Source organism: Camelus bactrianus, chromosome 16 (genome assembly GCF_048773025.1).
Source record: "Camelus bactrianus isolate YW-2024 breed Bactrian camel chromosome 16, ASM4877302v1, whole genome shotgun sequence".
Lineage (NCBI taxonomy): Eukaryota > Metazoa > Chordata > Mammalia > Artiodactyla > Camelidae > Camelus > Camelus bactrianus.
Window position 1 is genome coordinate 33,612,334 of NC_133554.1, and position 13,945 is coordinate 33,626,278.

The 13,945-nt window shown below is 39.7% G+C and overlaps 1 protein-coding gene across 4 annotated transcripts in view; it reads right to left on the bottom strand.

Moving 5' to 3' along the window:
- Positions 1-475: 475 nt before the first annotated feature.
- The window catches only part of ZNF652 (zinc finger protein 652), a 56,789-nt gene continuing 43,319 nt past the window's right edge, over positions 476-13,945 (bottom strand). For all 4 annotated transcript variants that reach the window (XM_074343005.1, XM_074343007.1, XM_074343006.1 and 1 more), the window contains one exon: positions 476-9,457. In XM_074343005.1, coding sequence (XP_074199106.1) covers positions 8,946-9,457 — 512 coding nt within the window. In that variant the 3' untranslated portion in view covers positions 476-8,945. The remainder of the gene's footprint in view (positions 9,458-13,945) is intronic.

Genomic DNA, 13,945 nt, shown 5'->3' on the forward strand with positions numbered 1-13,945 from the left:
TTGCTCAGCTATATAGAGTAGTGGTACTGAAATCAATCAGCACGGAGCCAGGGAGCGCTGAAAAAAGACAACTGATCACCCTAACTGTGGCCAGCAGCCTCGAAAATGCGTTGTCCTTCATAAAGAGGTCAGCAGGGTTTGTGGGCTGGGCAGCCTACTACAGGGACTGGAGACAACTGATAACAGTGGTCAGAACTGTTCATTTTACAGAAAAAAGACAATTCATTGAGCAAAGAAACCTCAAAATGTTGCCACCTGAAGATAAGGAAGAAATGAAGTGAAGAAAGACACACAAATGGATATGGCTACTTTTTTTTCCTTTTTTTACTGTGAACATTAGCATTAAGTTGGTTACCGTACACATCCAAAGGCCCAGCGTCTCAGAAATACCATGAAGTGGCACACCTTGTACCAGAGTCTCGTAAGGATAAAACAGACAATGCTACATCAAGTGGTTAAAAAATACACAAAAAAGTAGTTTTAACAGTCTATAAATTTTATATACTTAAAATCATGATTGAGTTGAAATAAAAAAGTGCATTTCAATTGCTAAAAAATTAATATTGGTATGGTTTAACACAAGAGGGAAAATCAGTACGCTGAGGGATCTGACAGGATGCTGGAGTAACGATGACTCAGGGAAGCTAGGCGAGTTTGGAGATTCAGCGGGGAAGCTCGGTTCCACCTCACTCCCATTCCCCGGGGCCAAGCAGCTCTCCCCTCCCCAGTATCTTTCCCATCTTAAGAGACCCTGTCCTATTACCTGTCCCCTCCCCAAATGAAAGACTCCTCTAAACTTCTTTGCAGCACGAGAGATACCTGCCCTACATGAGTCCAACTTGACCTTCAATAACGCCCTCACAGAGGTAGAGAGGGACACTGCCCTCTTCTGGACTTGACACAAGTACCCCAGCCACGTGGCCTTAATCCTTATGACCTGGCAGGCAGAACAGGGCCCAAGCAGCTTCTGTTTAGTCAAACTCCTTTGGACAAATGTTCAACATTCAACAACAAGCTTTGTAAACCTAACGCTGAACAATTCCTGGCAAGCGAACTGGATTTTTTTTTCTTTAAGAAATGAGGAAAAGTGCAAGTGAGTTCAGTACTGTTGGGGAAAACAAAAATAACGACAAACAAGTTAAACCTGGCCCCCTGCTACCTAAAGCGATCACAGCTTCAGCTTCGTTTTTCTGTCAAGCGTTGGGAGTTACAAGTGGACACCTCTATCTACTGGTATTGCTCAGGGCCAGACTTGGCTGGAGAAGAGGAGCCAGGCAGATATCCATTCAGAAGGCCATTCCAGGTGCAGAAGCCTCCCAGCTCTACAGGCTAAGTAGCCAGGGTCTGGCGTTTCTTCTTAGTTGATGACTGACCTGCTTCTTGTGAAGAAGATGCTGCTGAGCACAAACCTGTGGTCAGAGAGCTGATGAGGGTTAGGAGCCCTCAGACAAGTAACTGACAATAGAGGGAACCAAACTGAGTTCCAACCTAGAGGACTGGCTGCTGAAGGGGCCCTCCCACAGGTCAGGATATGCGGCTGACCCTGAGGACGCACTCCCTGCTGTAACAGACATCTATCTGGAGCAGAGAGGCTGAGAAGCATTTCCTCACTCACACTCCAGAGTTACCCCTGCCATTCTCGTCCTTCTCAGAGACGTGATGGTTCTGCGCTGGTGGTGGGATTTGGAAGAAAGAAAGAGGGTCGCCTTCCTGCTCTGCATTTAGCACACAAGGAATCCCCCATAGGAAGGTCCTGGCTGCTTTCAATCTTGGGCACCATTATGTAGAAAGATTAATTAAGATGCCTACCCCGACAAGGACCTCTGACCCACACATCAATCTTTGTTTGCATATGAAGGCTGAGCACTTAGTAATAAGGGAAAGTGTCTTAAAAATCAAGATCTATAAAGAAGTCTTGAGCCAAGAGAAAATATTCTATAAGGGACTTAACAGCGGGCTCTTTCTTCAGAAAGTGAGAATAAAGAAGCTAAAGTATTTTGTTGCTCCCTTGTGGACAAAGCCAGTACTGCTGATGGAACAGAATCCTAAAAGCCCATGTCAAGCACAGACTACAATGCACATGCAAACTGAAAGAAGACTGAGAACTCATCCGATTTTCAGAGGCTGCATATATACCACTGGGGATACAACTTAGCAGTAAACACCAAAATTATGTCACACAGTTGCTTCCTTTTTTACTTTTGATAAAACCTAATAATGAGTTGAATAATCAAACATAGAAAAGATATTTCTAGGACAGGTTAGAGATTCTAAAAGAATAAAATATTTCCCACCGACTTTCGATTACAACTAAACACAGCCTCAAGTCCTATGCAGAATGTGGGCTGGTGTCTCTTTCCTTGTGATCACACAGTCTCTTTCCATCTGTAAAAGACAGGTAAGGAGGAAGCTGTGTTTGTTCAGAGGAGCTGGATATTTAGAAACAACTTGATTCTTTGGCACATCCACTACAGACACAGGCCCTTTAGTTGATCAAAACCAACAATGCAAGTATCAGATCTAAGCAAAACTTATTAGCTCCTACCCCTTTTCTGACCCCATCCCCAAAATCGCTTTCAAGTAATCTGTTACCAGCCCTGATCTCACCAGGGAAGCTCAAAGAGTGTGAAACTAGAACGTGGCGGGGATTCTTCTCGGGGCAAGGGCACCTTTGCCACTGGTGCGAAACGTCTCCATTGTACAAAGACATGAAACAAGCCAACAGTCTGTCTCAGGGATGTGGCTTCCCAGGTGTGAGCCCACCACCGCTCTCCACTGCTGTACCACCTGAGATTCTGAAGAGAAAAGCCACAGATTTCAAAGTGGTTATTTAAAGTAGCCAGCTACTACCGAAAAGAGGCAAAATTCTACATCAATAATGGGGACTATCAAGGCAAATTAAAGCGTAAACTATTTAAAACAACAAGAAACTCTTGTCACTTCTTTCTGTAGAAATTTATCTTTTGCATTTTGTAAACTAGTCCATTCCAAATAGCCAATGAAGTCTTCAAATGTCTTGAATTTATTCATTATCAAACATAAGCATTCTCACAATTTTGCACTGTCCCACCAAAAATATACTGTCGCCAGACAGAAAGGATTAAGAATTTATTAACAGCTGCCTTCTTAGACTCCCACTTTTTGTGGTTATTAGTTAGTCCTGAAAACCTGAGTACTAGTATTATTAACTTTGAGGAAAGAGGCATGGCATTTTTAATCAGAAAGGAAAGATTTTGACTAAGGCCAAAACACTCAGCTCTATAGCTTTCATTCACTTTTTAAAAAAGCAATCTAATTTCCTCACTTTAAAGAGTTCTATTTGTTTTCGGTTTTGGAGAAGAACTGAAAGGGAGCAAGAGACCTGTACACAGCACAAACTTCAGTTTTGACTGTGAAAAATGAGCCAACTGCTAAAATGTTTTATCAGTAAGGTGCCACATGGAGAACATACTGCAAGCCCCTTTTTATTACATCCTTCATATATTACGTGTCAACCGTATTTTTAAAAAAATTAGATAAAGAACAAGTAGAAAAAAAGTAACTGGAAATTTTTGAGGGACAGGAGAGAGGCAGATCAAAAAATCAATAAAGGGCTTTTGATAAACCCAGAGAGCAATTTTAAATTAATTTGACTAAAATTAAATTATGGGTACAACTTTGCAAAATGTTTCTGGAAGAGAGAGGGCGTACAGGAATATGGCATAGCAACAGCAGCATTCAGGATCCTTTAATCAAAAAGAGGAGGCATTCAGGAAGACTAAGATGAGAAAAAGATGCTCAAAAGATACTCAATGACCTTTAGTTTTAAAGGGACATCTACTTTCTAGTGAAAGAAAAGAAAATGAGGAGTAAGATAAGGATAAAATCTTTCATCATTAGAGATGCAGTATGTGAAGAAATAAGATATAGATAAAAGTTTAAAATGTAGGGGGAACAAAACAGAAATACATAAAAAATTCGCACCCAAGGTTTTAGCTAGTTTGTAGAGGCAACTCAGTTGAACTAAGGGTGAACTCCAGTACTCATGGAGAATGAAATCATCAGAGGTAGGATTTAGATTGGGGAAAGAATGTTCCAGGATGCTGGCTTTCTGAAGGCACTCAAGAACAGAGTGAGAGAGACTGAAGCTGCAGTGAGGGAACAGAGGATTAGAGAGAGATGCACACTCACTGACCTGTCACAGGGAAATAAAAACAACTCCAGGAACATTGTGACAATACATATATTACCAAGTTATATGCAGAGTCTAACAAGGTAGAAATCCACTTTGAAAGTAGTTTCTTACAACAACATAGCGTCTACTTAGGGAATAAGAAAGAGAAGTGTTTTCTGGTTATATAACTCTGCAAAATAGCTTTGACTTAAATGAAGAATTTGATAAATGGTACATTATCTAGTTCTTTAAATAAATTTACTGAAGCTAAAGCTTCAAAGTTAGGACAGCCAAGGAGTTTGAGTTTCCTTTGAATCTTGCAAAACCTATCCTCTAAGACAAAAAGCTCTGCTCATAAAGTCTATAAAAAGTCTAGAGAGTATAAAAGTACAGAACTATGAAAGTAGATATATTGATGGCAACTTTTATGGCTTCCATAGAAAGCGGAGAGAGGATCTCTGGTTTGCTTTATCGAGGTAGTGTCCGGGGTTGGAAGGTCATTGTTATTTGTTATAAACGCTACAGATGACAGAAGCGTGATAGCTAGGGTGTTGCCAGTACATAATGACGCCACCATCTCTAATGGCTAAAGACCTTTCATTCCTGGAAAAACGATCTTTTGGGAAATTTCCTATCTTGTTTACTCAAAGGAAAATTAAAACCCAACATTTACTTGCTCAATTTTATGGTCTGAAGAATTCCAAGTGAGGTGACTTTTGTAATGGGAGAAGCTGATAAAACTCTTAAATGTAACTCGCTCCCTTTCTCATTAAATACTTCCCATACATACAGTGTAGAACAGCATGGAAATGGTCACCATGTGGATCAGCAACATAATGAGAGCTGTCTCTTCTTTACAGTAGCTCAAACAGAAGAGTTCTCTAACTTCCGTTTTCTTTTCTTTTCTTTTCTTTCTAACCCCACCTACCATTCTGTTTCACTAACTGAAATCTGCAAGATGGAGTAAATATATATACATCTGTAATGGATTTCTATTTCTGCTTGATCTTCTTAAAATTCAAAACTTCCAGTGAAATAAAAATTAAGCTGAACATACATATCTATTCAACAAGCATGAGAACTGAAAAAATATTTTAAGCAGCAGAAAATTAAAAGTTTACAAGCATCTCTTCAGGGTATTTTGCCTTCAGTTAGTATATGAGGGACAATCCAATTATAGGGAGCATTCTAACCACAATGAAAAGGTATTTCCAACAAATGTAGTTTTAAAAAAGATGGTACAACTATGATAATGTCCAATCATTAATTTAGAATGCTTAATGTAAATGGTAAGCTGTAAAAGTATACGTAACTGATCTGCAAAGGTTACATTGAACTACCGTAAAGTTTTATATGGAGACTTCCCTGCTTGCTAAAAATAAGAATCAAATCACAGTTATATGTGGAAATGAAGCCACATGCCTTTAAACTGTTCATCTCATTTTTTTCATTCAAATGTAAAAATCTAACTCCTATGAGCTTTCTTGACTCAGTTTGAGAAAGCAACAAGCAGCCTTCCATTAAGGCTAAGGAAGAGTTTATATCTGATTGATAAAGCTATGAGAAGAATAGAAAAATGAAAAAAAAAACAAAAACAAACAAACAAACAAAAAAAAACAGAACAACAACAAAAATCCCCCACAATATCAACTCAAGAAAGTCCTTGGGAATTTTCCTCAAGTCTTAACCCTAGCAATGATACAAGCCTTTGAAGACAGTAAAACTAAGTCATGAGAATCAGTCTCAATTTAACATCTATATAATGCTGAAATGTGGCCTTTGTTGTCTTTAAAATTTAAACACAGATAAGGGCTGAGAACTCAAACTCCTCCATCGTTCTTTTTTTTCATAAAAAGATAACAAGTGGGTAATAAGTTTTGAAGAAGTCACGGGGTGCCAGGCTATATATGTGGGAGGGAACACACCACATAATGCACCTTTTATCTTAGTAAAGGACCCCAATCAAATTTTCAACCCTGAGTTTGAGTCTTATGCATGTTAAACCTGATGCACATACATGTTTAAGGCTTAATCCTGCAGTTCTTATATTCAGAAGTATTAATGCTATGGATATTCTCAATGTACTTTACTAGGCATGTGTAATATGCCACTGATGAGGAGTCACTATGTTCTGAGCAGTCTTCCTGACAACCACAAACCCCAAGTCAGGGAAGGTATTCTTATCTAGGGGAAAAAAACAATGGAAGTTTCCAGATTGTTTCACAATACATTTCACTAAGAATTGTATTGTGTGACAATGCTGGTTTTTTAAAAAAGATAATCATTTTTTTGCTTCTGTTAAGGGTGGTGGTGATTATTTGCTTAATACTGGTTTTCCTATGTAGCAGGTATTTTCTTATGGCTATATTCACTCGAATGAAAAACCGAACATGACTACCTGAATTTTCCAGTGTATAATTATAGTACACCTCATAAAATGGTTGACTTGATGGTCTCAAGTCTAGAATTCAGAATTGCTGCCCAAGACTGTGAATTTAGTTAGAAAAAAATAAGATGTAACCGGTTAACAAAGCTGAAATTTACATCTTAAAAAAATCATTTTAACTTACAAGCTTGGATGTGGAATAATGGTATGTCCACACAAAGGTGGAGATCCACAGACTTGTCATGGAATGCAAAGGAGATTTGGGGAGATAGGGGAGGCAGCCACTAAAGATATAACAGTCATAAATAAGGAATTCACTTTCCTTATTGGTTTGGGTACTTGGGTGTTCCAAGAATGTATACAAATATTTAAAACAACATTCCTTAGCAGTAATATCCAAAAACAAGAAGAAAAGTATGTCTTGAGATACTTTTCTACCTTATTCCCAAGTTTTCCTATGCTCATTATAGAAGACAAAGGCAATAATCAGAAGGAAAAAAAACCAAAACTTGGAAATATTAAACCAAAGAGCTAATAGAGAATGTGATATTTTTAAAATAGGGACTTAACCTCAATTGAAAACGTTCCATTTTTTTCCTATCACAGAGCTAATCAGCCAGAAAAGTGCTTGAAGTATATCTACACATATAATATTAAAAACAAAAAATAAATAAAAGCCAGGGTCCTGATTCAGGCCAAGACTGAAGAATCTGAGGAAAGAAAAGGGAAGAAAGTTCATAGTTAAAAAACTGAAAGAGGGAAGAGAGAGAAAGTAGACCTAGCTTTGTAACTCAGTTCACTGAGATGAAAAAATATAAAATTTTTAGCTATACTGAGTCTGGATAAATGTGATCAGCTAAACATAACCAATACGTTAGCCCTTCTGTTCAGCCTTTCCTATAATAAGCTCCTGATTAACCGTGCTCTTTCGAAGTTCCCCAAACTTGAAAAAGTCACCTGCCCCAAATTAGAGATGTGGCTGTCACCAAGAAGGCTGCTATCACATAATTACCTGCAGAGAACACAGCAGCAAAACGTCGTCTTCTCTCCCGCACTACAATTTAAACTATGTCACAACAGCTCAAAGTTGTGGATATACCCATTGACAGAAGAGATGTTTTGAAAGTCATTACCAATTGTGTTCTCATCCAACTTTCTCAGCCACTATCAGCAGCATGATGTCTGCGATTTTAGTGCACTATTTCATCTTTACATAACAATGCTAGAAAAATAAAGCAACCTCAAAACAAGCAGTGTATTATGAGACTTCAAACTCTCATCCCATCAAGGCTGACCGTGAGCACAGTTCTGAGGGAACTAGAGGTGACTGAGATGAAGCAACCTCCCCTACTTCCTCCTCTTGATGGTGGACAGCTTTACGCAGATTTTCAGAACAGGTAAGCTTGAGATGACTTTCCCAGAAAAGGCTCAACCCTCCGCAAATCATTCCATTTAACACACTACTGAACCAAATGAAACTCAGAGGGAACAGCATGTCCACAAGCCCAACAGACCCTTGAGTGTTAAGCAGAGATTTAAAAACTACCAAGTACTTATGCCAAATTCTGAAAGCAAAACCTCATTTTTGCAGTAACTCGGTCTGGAGACCCTCTCATATACATCTGGTCTCTGAAGCACCTTTGAGTTGTACGGATGTAAGAATCACTTTGAACTACAGAAGTTATATGCATCTTTAAGAATCACATTTTGGTGATTATAAAAATTTTTTCTATTTTACAACATAGGTCCAGCTACACTGAAAAAATTACACCGCTTATTGAAATACATTTCATTTTAGAAACAGACTACTAAAGAAGTCTATACAAAAACTCTAAAATAATTTCTGTAGTAAAATAAAGAGTGCGTTAGGAGAGCTACACAAAGGAGAAAATTTCTGTCTTTCTCTATAATGCTTGATATACTGTGAAACATGGCTAGCTCAACTCTGAAGCCAGCACCAAAAGCTGAAAAGAATTTGTTACGATACACAGTGATACAATTAATGCTCTGGATTAATCTCACAGCCTTCCCGATTAGTACAAAGGAACCAGGCCTGTCCCCTCTTTGAGGAGAAGTCCAGGATATAAAAGCAAGCATACCTCATCAGCTGATATGAAATTATAAAATTCCACAAGTCTGAGTATCTCAAATTTATAAAAGTCACCAGAAAATGCAAGCAAATTGGGCTTTCGTTTGGTGGTTCCCTGGTTTAGATGACAGTTCCCTCCGTGAGCTCAAGGTCTTCTTGTTCACTCTCTCCGATGTGCTGATTCACCAGGACAATGACAAAGCTCTTGATGGAGGCTGAGGAGAGTATGACAGCTACAGAAATGCTCACCAACTCCCTCTCTGCAAACTCATACAGGGGCACAGAACTCGTGGAGAACACACGTAAGGAGATGGATGTCAATGATGCTGTGCTGAACTGTTCTTCTCTGCCAGGTGCCGCAGAAAGGTGTCCTCCCCCTGGCCTCTGTTATTTAAAGGCTCGCTCTTAAAGAGAGCTGGAGGTGGGGGGAGGTGAGGGACCGGAGGGATAGGAAGGTGGTGTGGGTGGTGAGGGTGTGGATGGATGTGAAGGTGTGAGAAGGGGTGCGGGATGGGCCGCGGGGGCAGAGTGCTTACAGGGTTCATACTGATTGGAGGGGCTGGGGTTGTGGGCGTGTTCACCACAGAAGGAACTGGGGTGGCTGGGGAGGTGGTGAGTGGGATCTGGACAGCAGGCGGCACATTCACGGGGCTGGTCACCCGAAAGCACTTCTCCTTGTGGGCCTTCAGCATGTTGGAGAAGCGGAACCGCTGGCCGCACACGTCACAGGGGTAGGGCTTCTCGCCTGTGTGAGTTCTGCGGTGCCTCTTCATGTTGGGGCGGCTGGTGAAGCTTTTGCCACAGATTTCACAGATAAAGGGTTTCTCTCCTGAGATGAACACAGACACACACACAAAAAATGATTAACAGCGTAGTCGGTAATTATGTGCTCATGCTAGTCCTCATATTAAAAAGGAAGTTACCTCTCACTCCTCTCCCCACAGCATATCCTATTCTAATAGTCATAAAAGAGTCCCGCAAAGTTGGGACCTAGCAAAAAAGAGCAGATACAAGTAAAACTTACACACAACCTACTATCTGGGCTTGGTTTAAAAAAAAAGAAAAGGAAAGGAAAAAAGAAGGCATCTACAGTAGGGATCCCTCACATCCTACATGAAGAACTGTTGAGGTGGCTTCCTGTGCTCAAGAGAACTAAGACCACAGATGAATCTCTGCCTCTAAACACAGGCAAGTAATCTGTCAGCGATTTCTGACATTCCAACCCCAGGTAGGACTTTGCTCAAAATGTCCTGTGGAACAGATAAGTCTCTTCATGTCTACTTGTACGTAACCTGTAGCATGTGCTTACTTTTTGGGGCTGGACTGGGGAGACAGTGGATTGACTCACCCTACCACCGGAATTTCACACTGCAGTGTTTCTCTGCAGGCAGTCCTCCGGAACGTGGGACTATCTGCCTATCTGAAGAGCACTTACTGGTCCTGGAGCCAGATTACTAAATGTCCCCAAGAAATTCTGACAATCAAGAATGTCCCCACACGATTTCCAAATGCCCACGGGTGTGGGGAGTGTTGAGAAGCAGGCTACTGTTCCTGGCTGAGAATTACTGGGCCACTGAGCCAAACAGGAAACAAACTCACAGTTCTAAGGGCATCTAGGGAGGAAATTAGGTTTGGATTCTAAGTGCTTAATTTTTAAGATTCTCTTTCCTTTGGACTTAGTGTTTAGCTTCATGCTATACCTCCCTGCCTCTCTCCCCGGGCTATAGGGGAGAAACAGTGATTTTGAACATATGTGTCCATAATCACTTCACATGGAATGCCGTGGTGAGGTGCAGTACCCATGAACACATGCTTCAGTGACCATATGCTTGTATTTATCAATTCCTTCATCAATTCTCAATGCATGCAGCTCGTATCTTTACTGGAACTCTGGCTACAAGAGTTTGTTCTCACTTTAATTACTGCTCCCTTTCTTTTAACAGGTGCCCTTGTTATAGTCTGTATAAATAAGAGTTACCGTGTACTGAATCGTACTGAGTGCTTGCCACTGTTCTAATCACTTCATACCTTATTAACCTTTGGTGGCCCTCACAGCCCTTTGAAGTAGGTATGTTATTATCCCTATTTTACTGATAAGGAAACTAAGAAACTTGCTTAAGGTTCTACAGCTAGTGGAGAGCCAGGATTTAAAACTGCCACCAGCTCCAGACAGTAAACCAGAGTCCTTTACACCTCAATGCTGTGTGCATTCCTGCACACACAAAGAAATGTTAGTTTCTTACTGTTTTCCTCCACTTTGGGACCCCTTCTAATACTAGGAGCAAGCATCTTGTAGTCCTTATTTCTTATCTCTGCCTTTGAAAACTGACATTTCCTGCTGCCCTCCTACCACAGAAACCAGAACTTCCCTCACTTTCCTAAGAGACTGAATTGAACAGTCAGGAAGGATCAGTTTTCTCTGCAATCACCAGTATTATCTGCTAGCATATTTCTTTTATCTTCCTCCTTTTCATTCATTATTCAATCACTGCTACTGTTAGGCTCTTCCCTGGGATTCACAGTCATCTTTCTAGGTAAATTCTGACCCCTCTTGTTTTCCTTCTCTTTAAATGCATTTCTTCCAATTACCTTAAAAAATTCAAATTCTATGGCAAATGGAATTGATTAAATTTGGTATACTCATCTAATGGAGAGTGTTGTTAAAAACAGTATTATAAAAGTATAGAAATGTAATTATTAACATGAAAATCTGTAAACTATTAACTAGAAAAGTCTAAACTATAGTCTATTAAGTAAAACAAGCAAGATATGAAAAATGTATGCATAGTATTATCCATTTTCAATGAAAAATATGTACAGGAAAACGTGAAACAAAATCAGTCGACAGTGATCGTCTCTAGACAAGGGGATGATGAGTGTTTTACTTTACTTTTTATGCTCATATGTACGTCTTGTTTTCTAAAATAAACATGATTTATTTGTACAATAAAATATTTCAAAAGTATCACCTATTTGATACCAGTCAACCCCCTGGACTCCCCTTCCTTGACTCTGCAGAGTTACAATTCTTCACTCCTAAGTCATACAGAACCAGAGCCAAGGACCTAATCTTTGAATTACTAGTCTAATACAAGCAAACACGCTCCACTTGATTCAGAATCACCTCTCAGATTCACTAGATACTTTATTTGCGAACAGCATGTTTTCATTGAAAGTTTACTGAATGTATGGACGTGTAACTTTGTCATGTGCTCAAACCTGGATCCAACCCTGGACCTCTCTAATCGCCTCTCATTCATAGTCTTCAAGGCTGTAATGACTTGTCACAGAAAGATCAAACACTTAGAACTGGCCTACCACAAATCCATGTATTCAAATTTAAATGGGTCCCATTAACTGCTTAATAATCTTTTATTCATTTCCTGATGTCCTACCAAATTGTCCACATTTGTTGTTCCAGACACAAACCCACAATTCCACCCAACTCTAGCTCTGATATTCATTAGGCCCATCTTCTAATTGTGCTAAAGTCTGATGGTAAGGTTTCCCTAAAACCTCAAGGTAAAATTACAATGAGGCTGAAACAAGGAAAAATCAAAATGTAACATTTGAAATCACCCATGTGTACAATGTCCCACTTTAAGGAAGCACTAGTAAACCGGTGGCTGGGGGATGTACTGACAGCTAAGTCCATAAAGGTTGAACTAGAAAGCACATATACCAATACATGTTATGATATGACCTATCTGTTACATATAGATAAAGCTAACCTAATTGAACAAATAGTACTGTATTGAGCATAAAGAATGCACATTATAAATGAAGATAGAGTCTGCAGGGAAGATAGAAAAGAGCAAGAATTTGGCTAGTTAGCTGTCTTTTGCACTGCTCAAGGAAAAAGTGATCTGGCCAGTACACACAAGCATTTCAATCTGCTTATGAATATCCTTGAGCAGCATCAGAAATCTGTGCATCTATGTAGCTAGCCTACTATGACATCACAGTCATTCACCAGGATTACGGTGATATCCACCTGACTGGTTTCACCATCTCTATTCTTGCTCCCCACCCTCCAATCCCTCCACACTAGAGCCAGAGCTTTCAGATAGTTGTGTCAAACTCTGCTTAAAACCGTGTAAGAACTTCCCACTGTCCTTAGAATAAAGCTCAAGCTTTTCTACATGACGTACGGTTTTTTTCTGTGATCCGGTACCTGCTTACTGCTCTCCATATCATGTCTTATCATACTCCTTGCCTCTCCTCACCCCACAATCCATCGAACTCTAGCCAGTTTCATTTGGTCCCATGTACTGACTATGCGCTCATCGTCAAACTATCATTATGCCTTGCCTATCACCCCAATCTGACTATAAGCACTGTGAACCTAGGGACAGTTTTGATCTTTTTCACTACAGTAGCCCCACTAAGTAAATTTTTAATTGATATTTATAAATAAATATTAGTTGATTCTAAGACTTGCCCTTCTCCCCATATACTAACATCTGTGAAACTGACATATACCATAACAATCGATGGCATGTCATTGTTTAATCTGCAGCATTTTCTTAGCGATATATAAATCAGATTTGTCTTACAACTGATGGCTTATTGGATTCAATGAAGGATGATATCATTATTAAGATCATTTGATTACCTTCCTTTGCTGTAATTTCCTGCCCCTGACAATCTTGTGATTATAATCTAGCTTCTAATATAAATTTTTTCTAGGCAAAGGATATTCTGACCAAAGAACCTAAGAGTTCTGAACCACTTGTCACTCAGCCTTTTCACTGTAAATTAGCAATTTTATTTACATATCATTAAGACTACTTAGCACAGATCAATCCCTCTGATCCTGATCTGCCTGAGTACACTGACAAATTCTGGAAGCTGAGAACCAGACTGTGGGATGGTGTTTTTTGCCCTCATGATGTTCTGTGTATCCCTCCATTTTATTACTTGCTACATTAAATTTATATCTGAATAACTAAGTATGTATTTCTGGCATCAGACTGCCTTGGAAAAGTTATTTACTCTCTGAGCCTCACCTGAAAAATGAAGATTATAATAATAGGTTACTGTGATAAGTTAAAATTTTGAGGAAAGTGCTTAGAACAGTATCTGGTACATAAACAGGTCTTAATTCATCCTGTGTCCCTAGGCACTTAGCACTGTGTCCGGTACAAGGAGAATCAGCAGTTATTCTACACTGAACTCCCTCCATGAGCACACCATGCTAGGAAACCCTGCCTGAGGGCAGGTCAGCTTCCCTAGATAAGCTCTGCCTCCCTTCTCTTTAACTGCAAAGAGACAGTCCAGTCAGTATCAGTTCCTACAGTGGCCTTAATCCCCACCA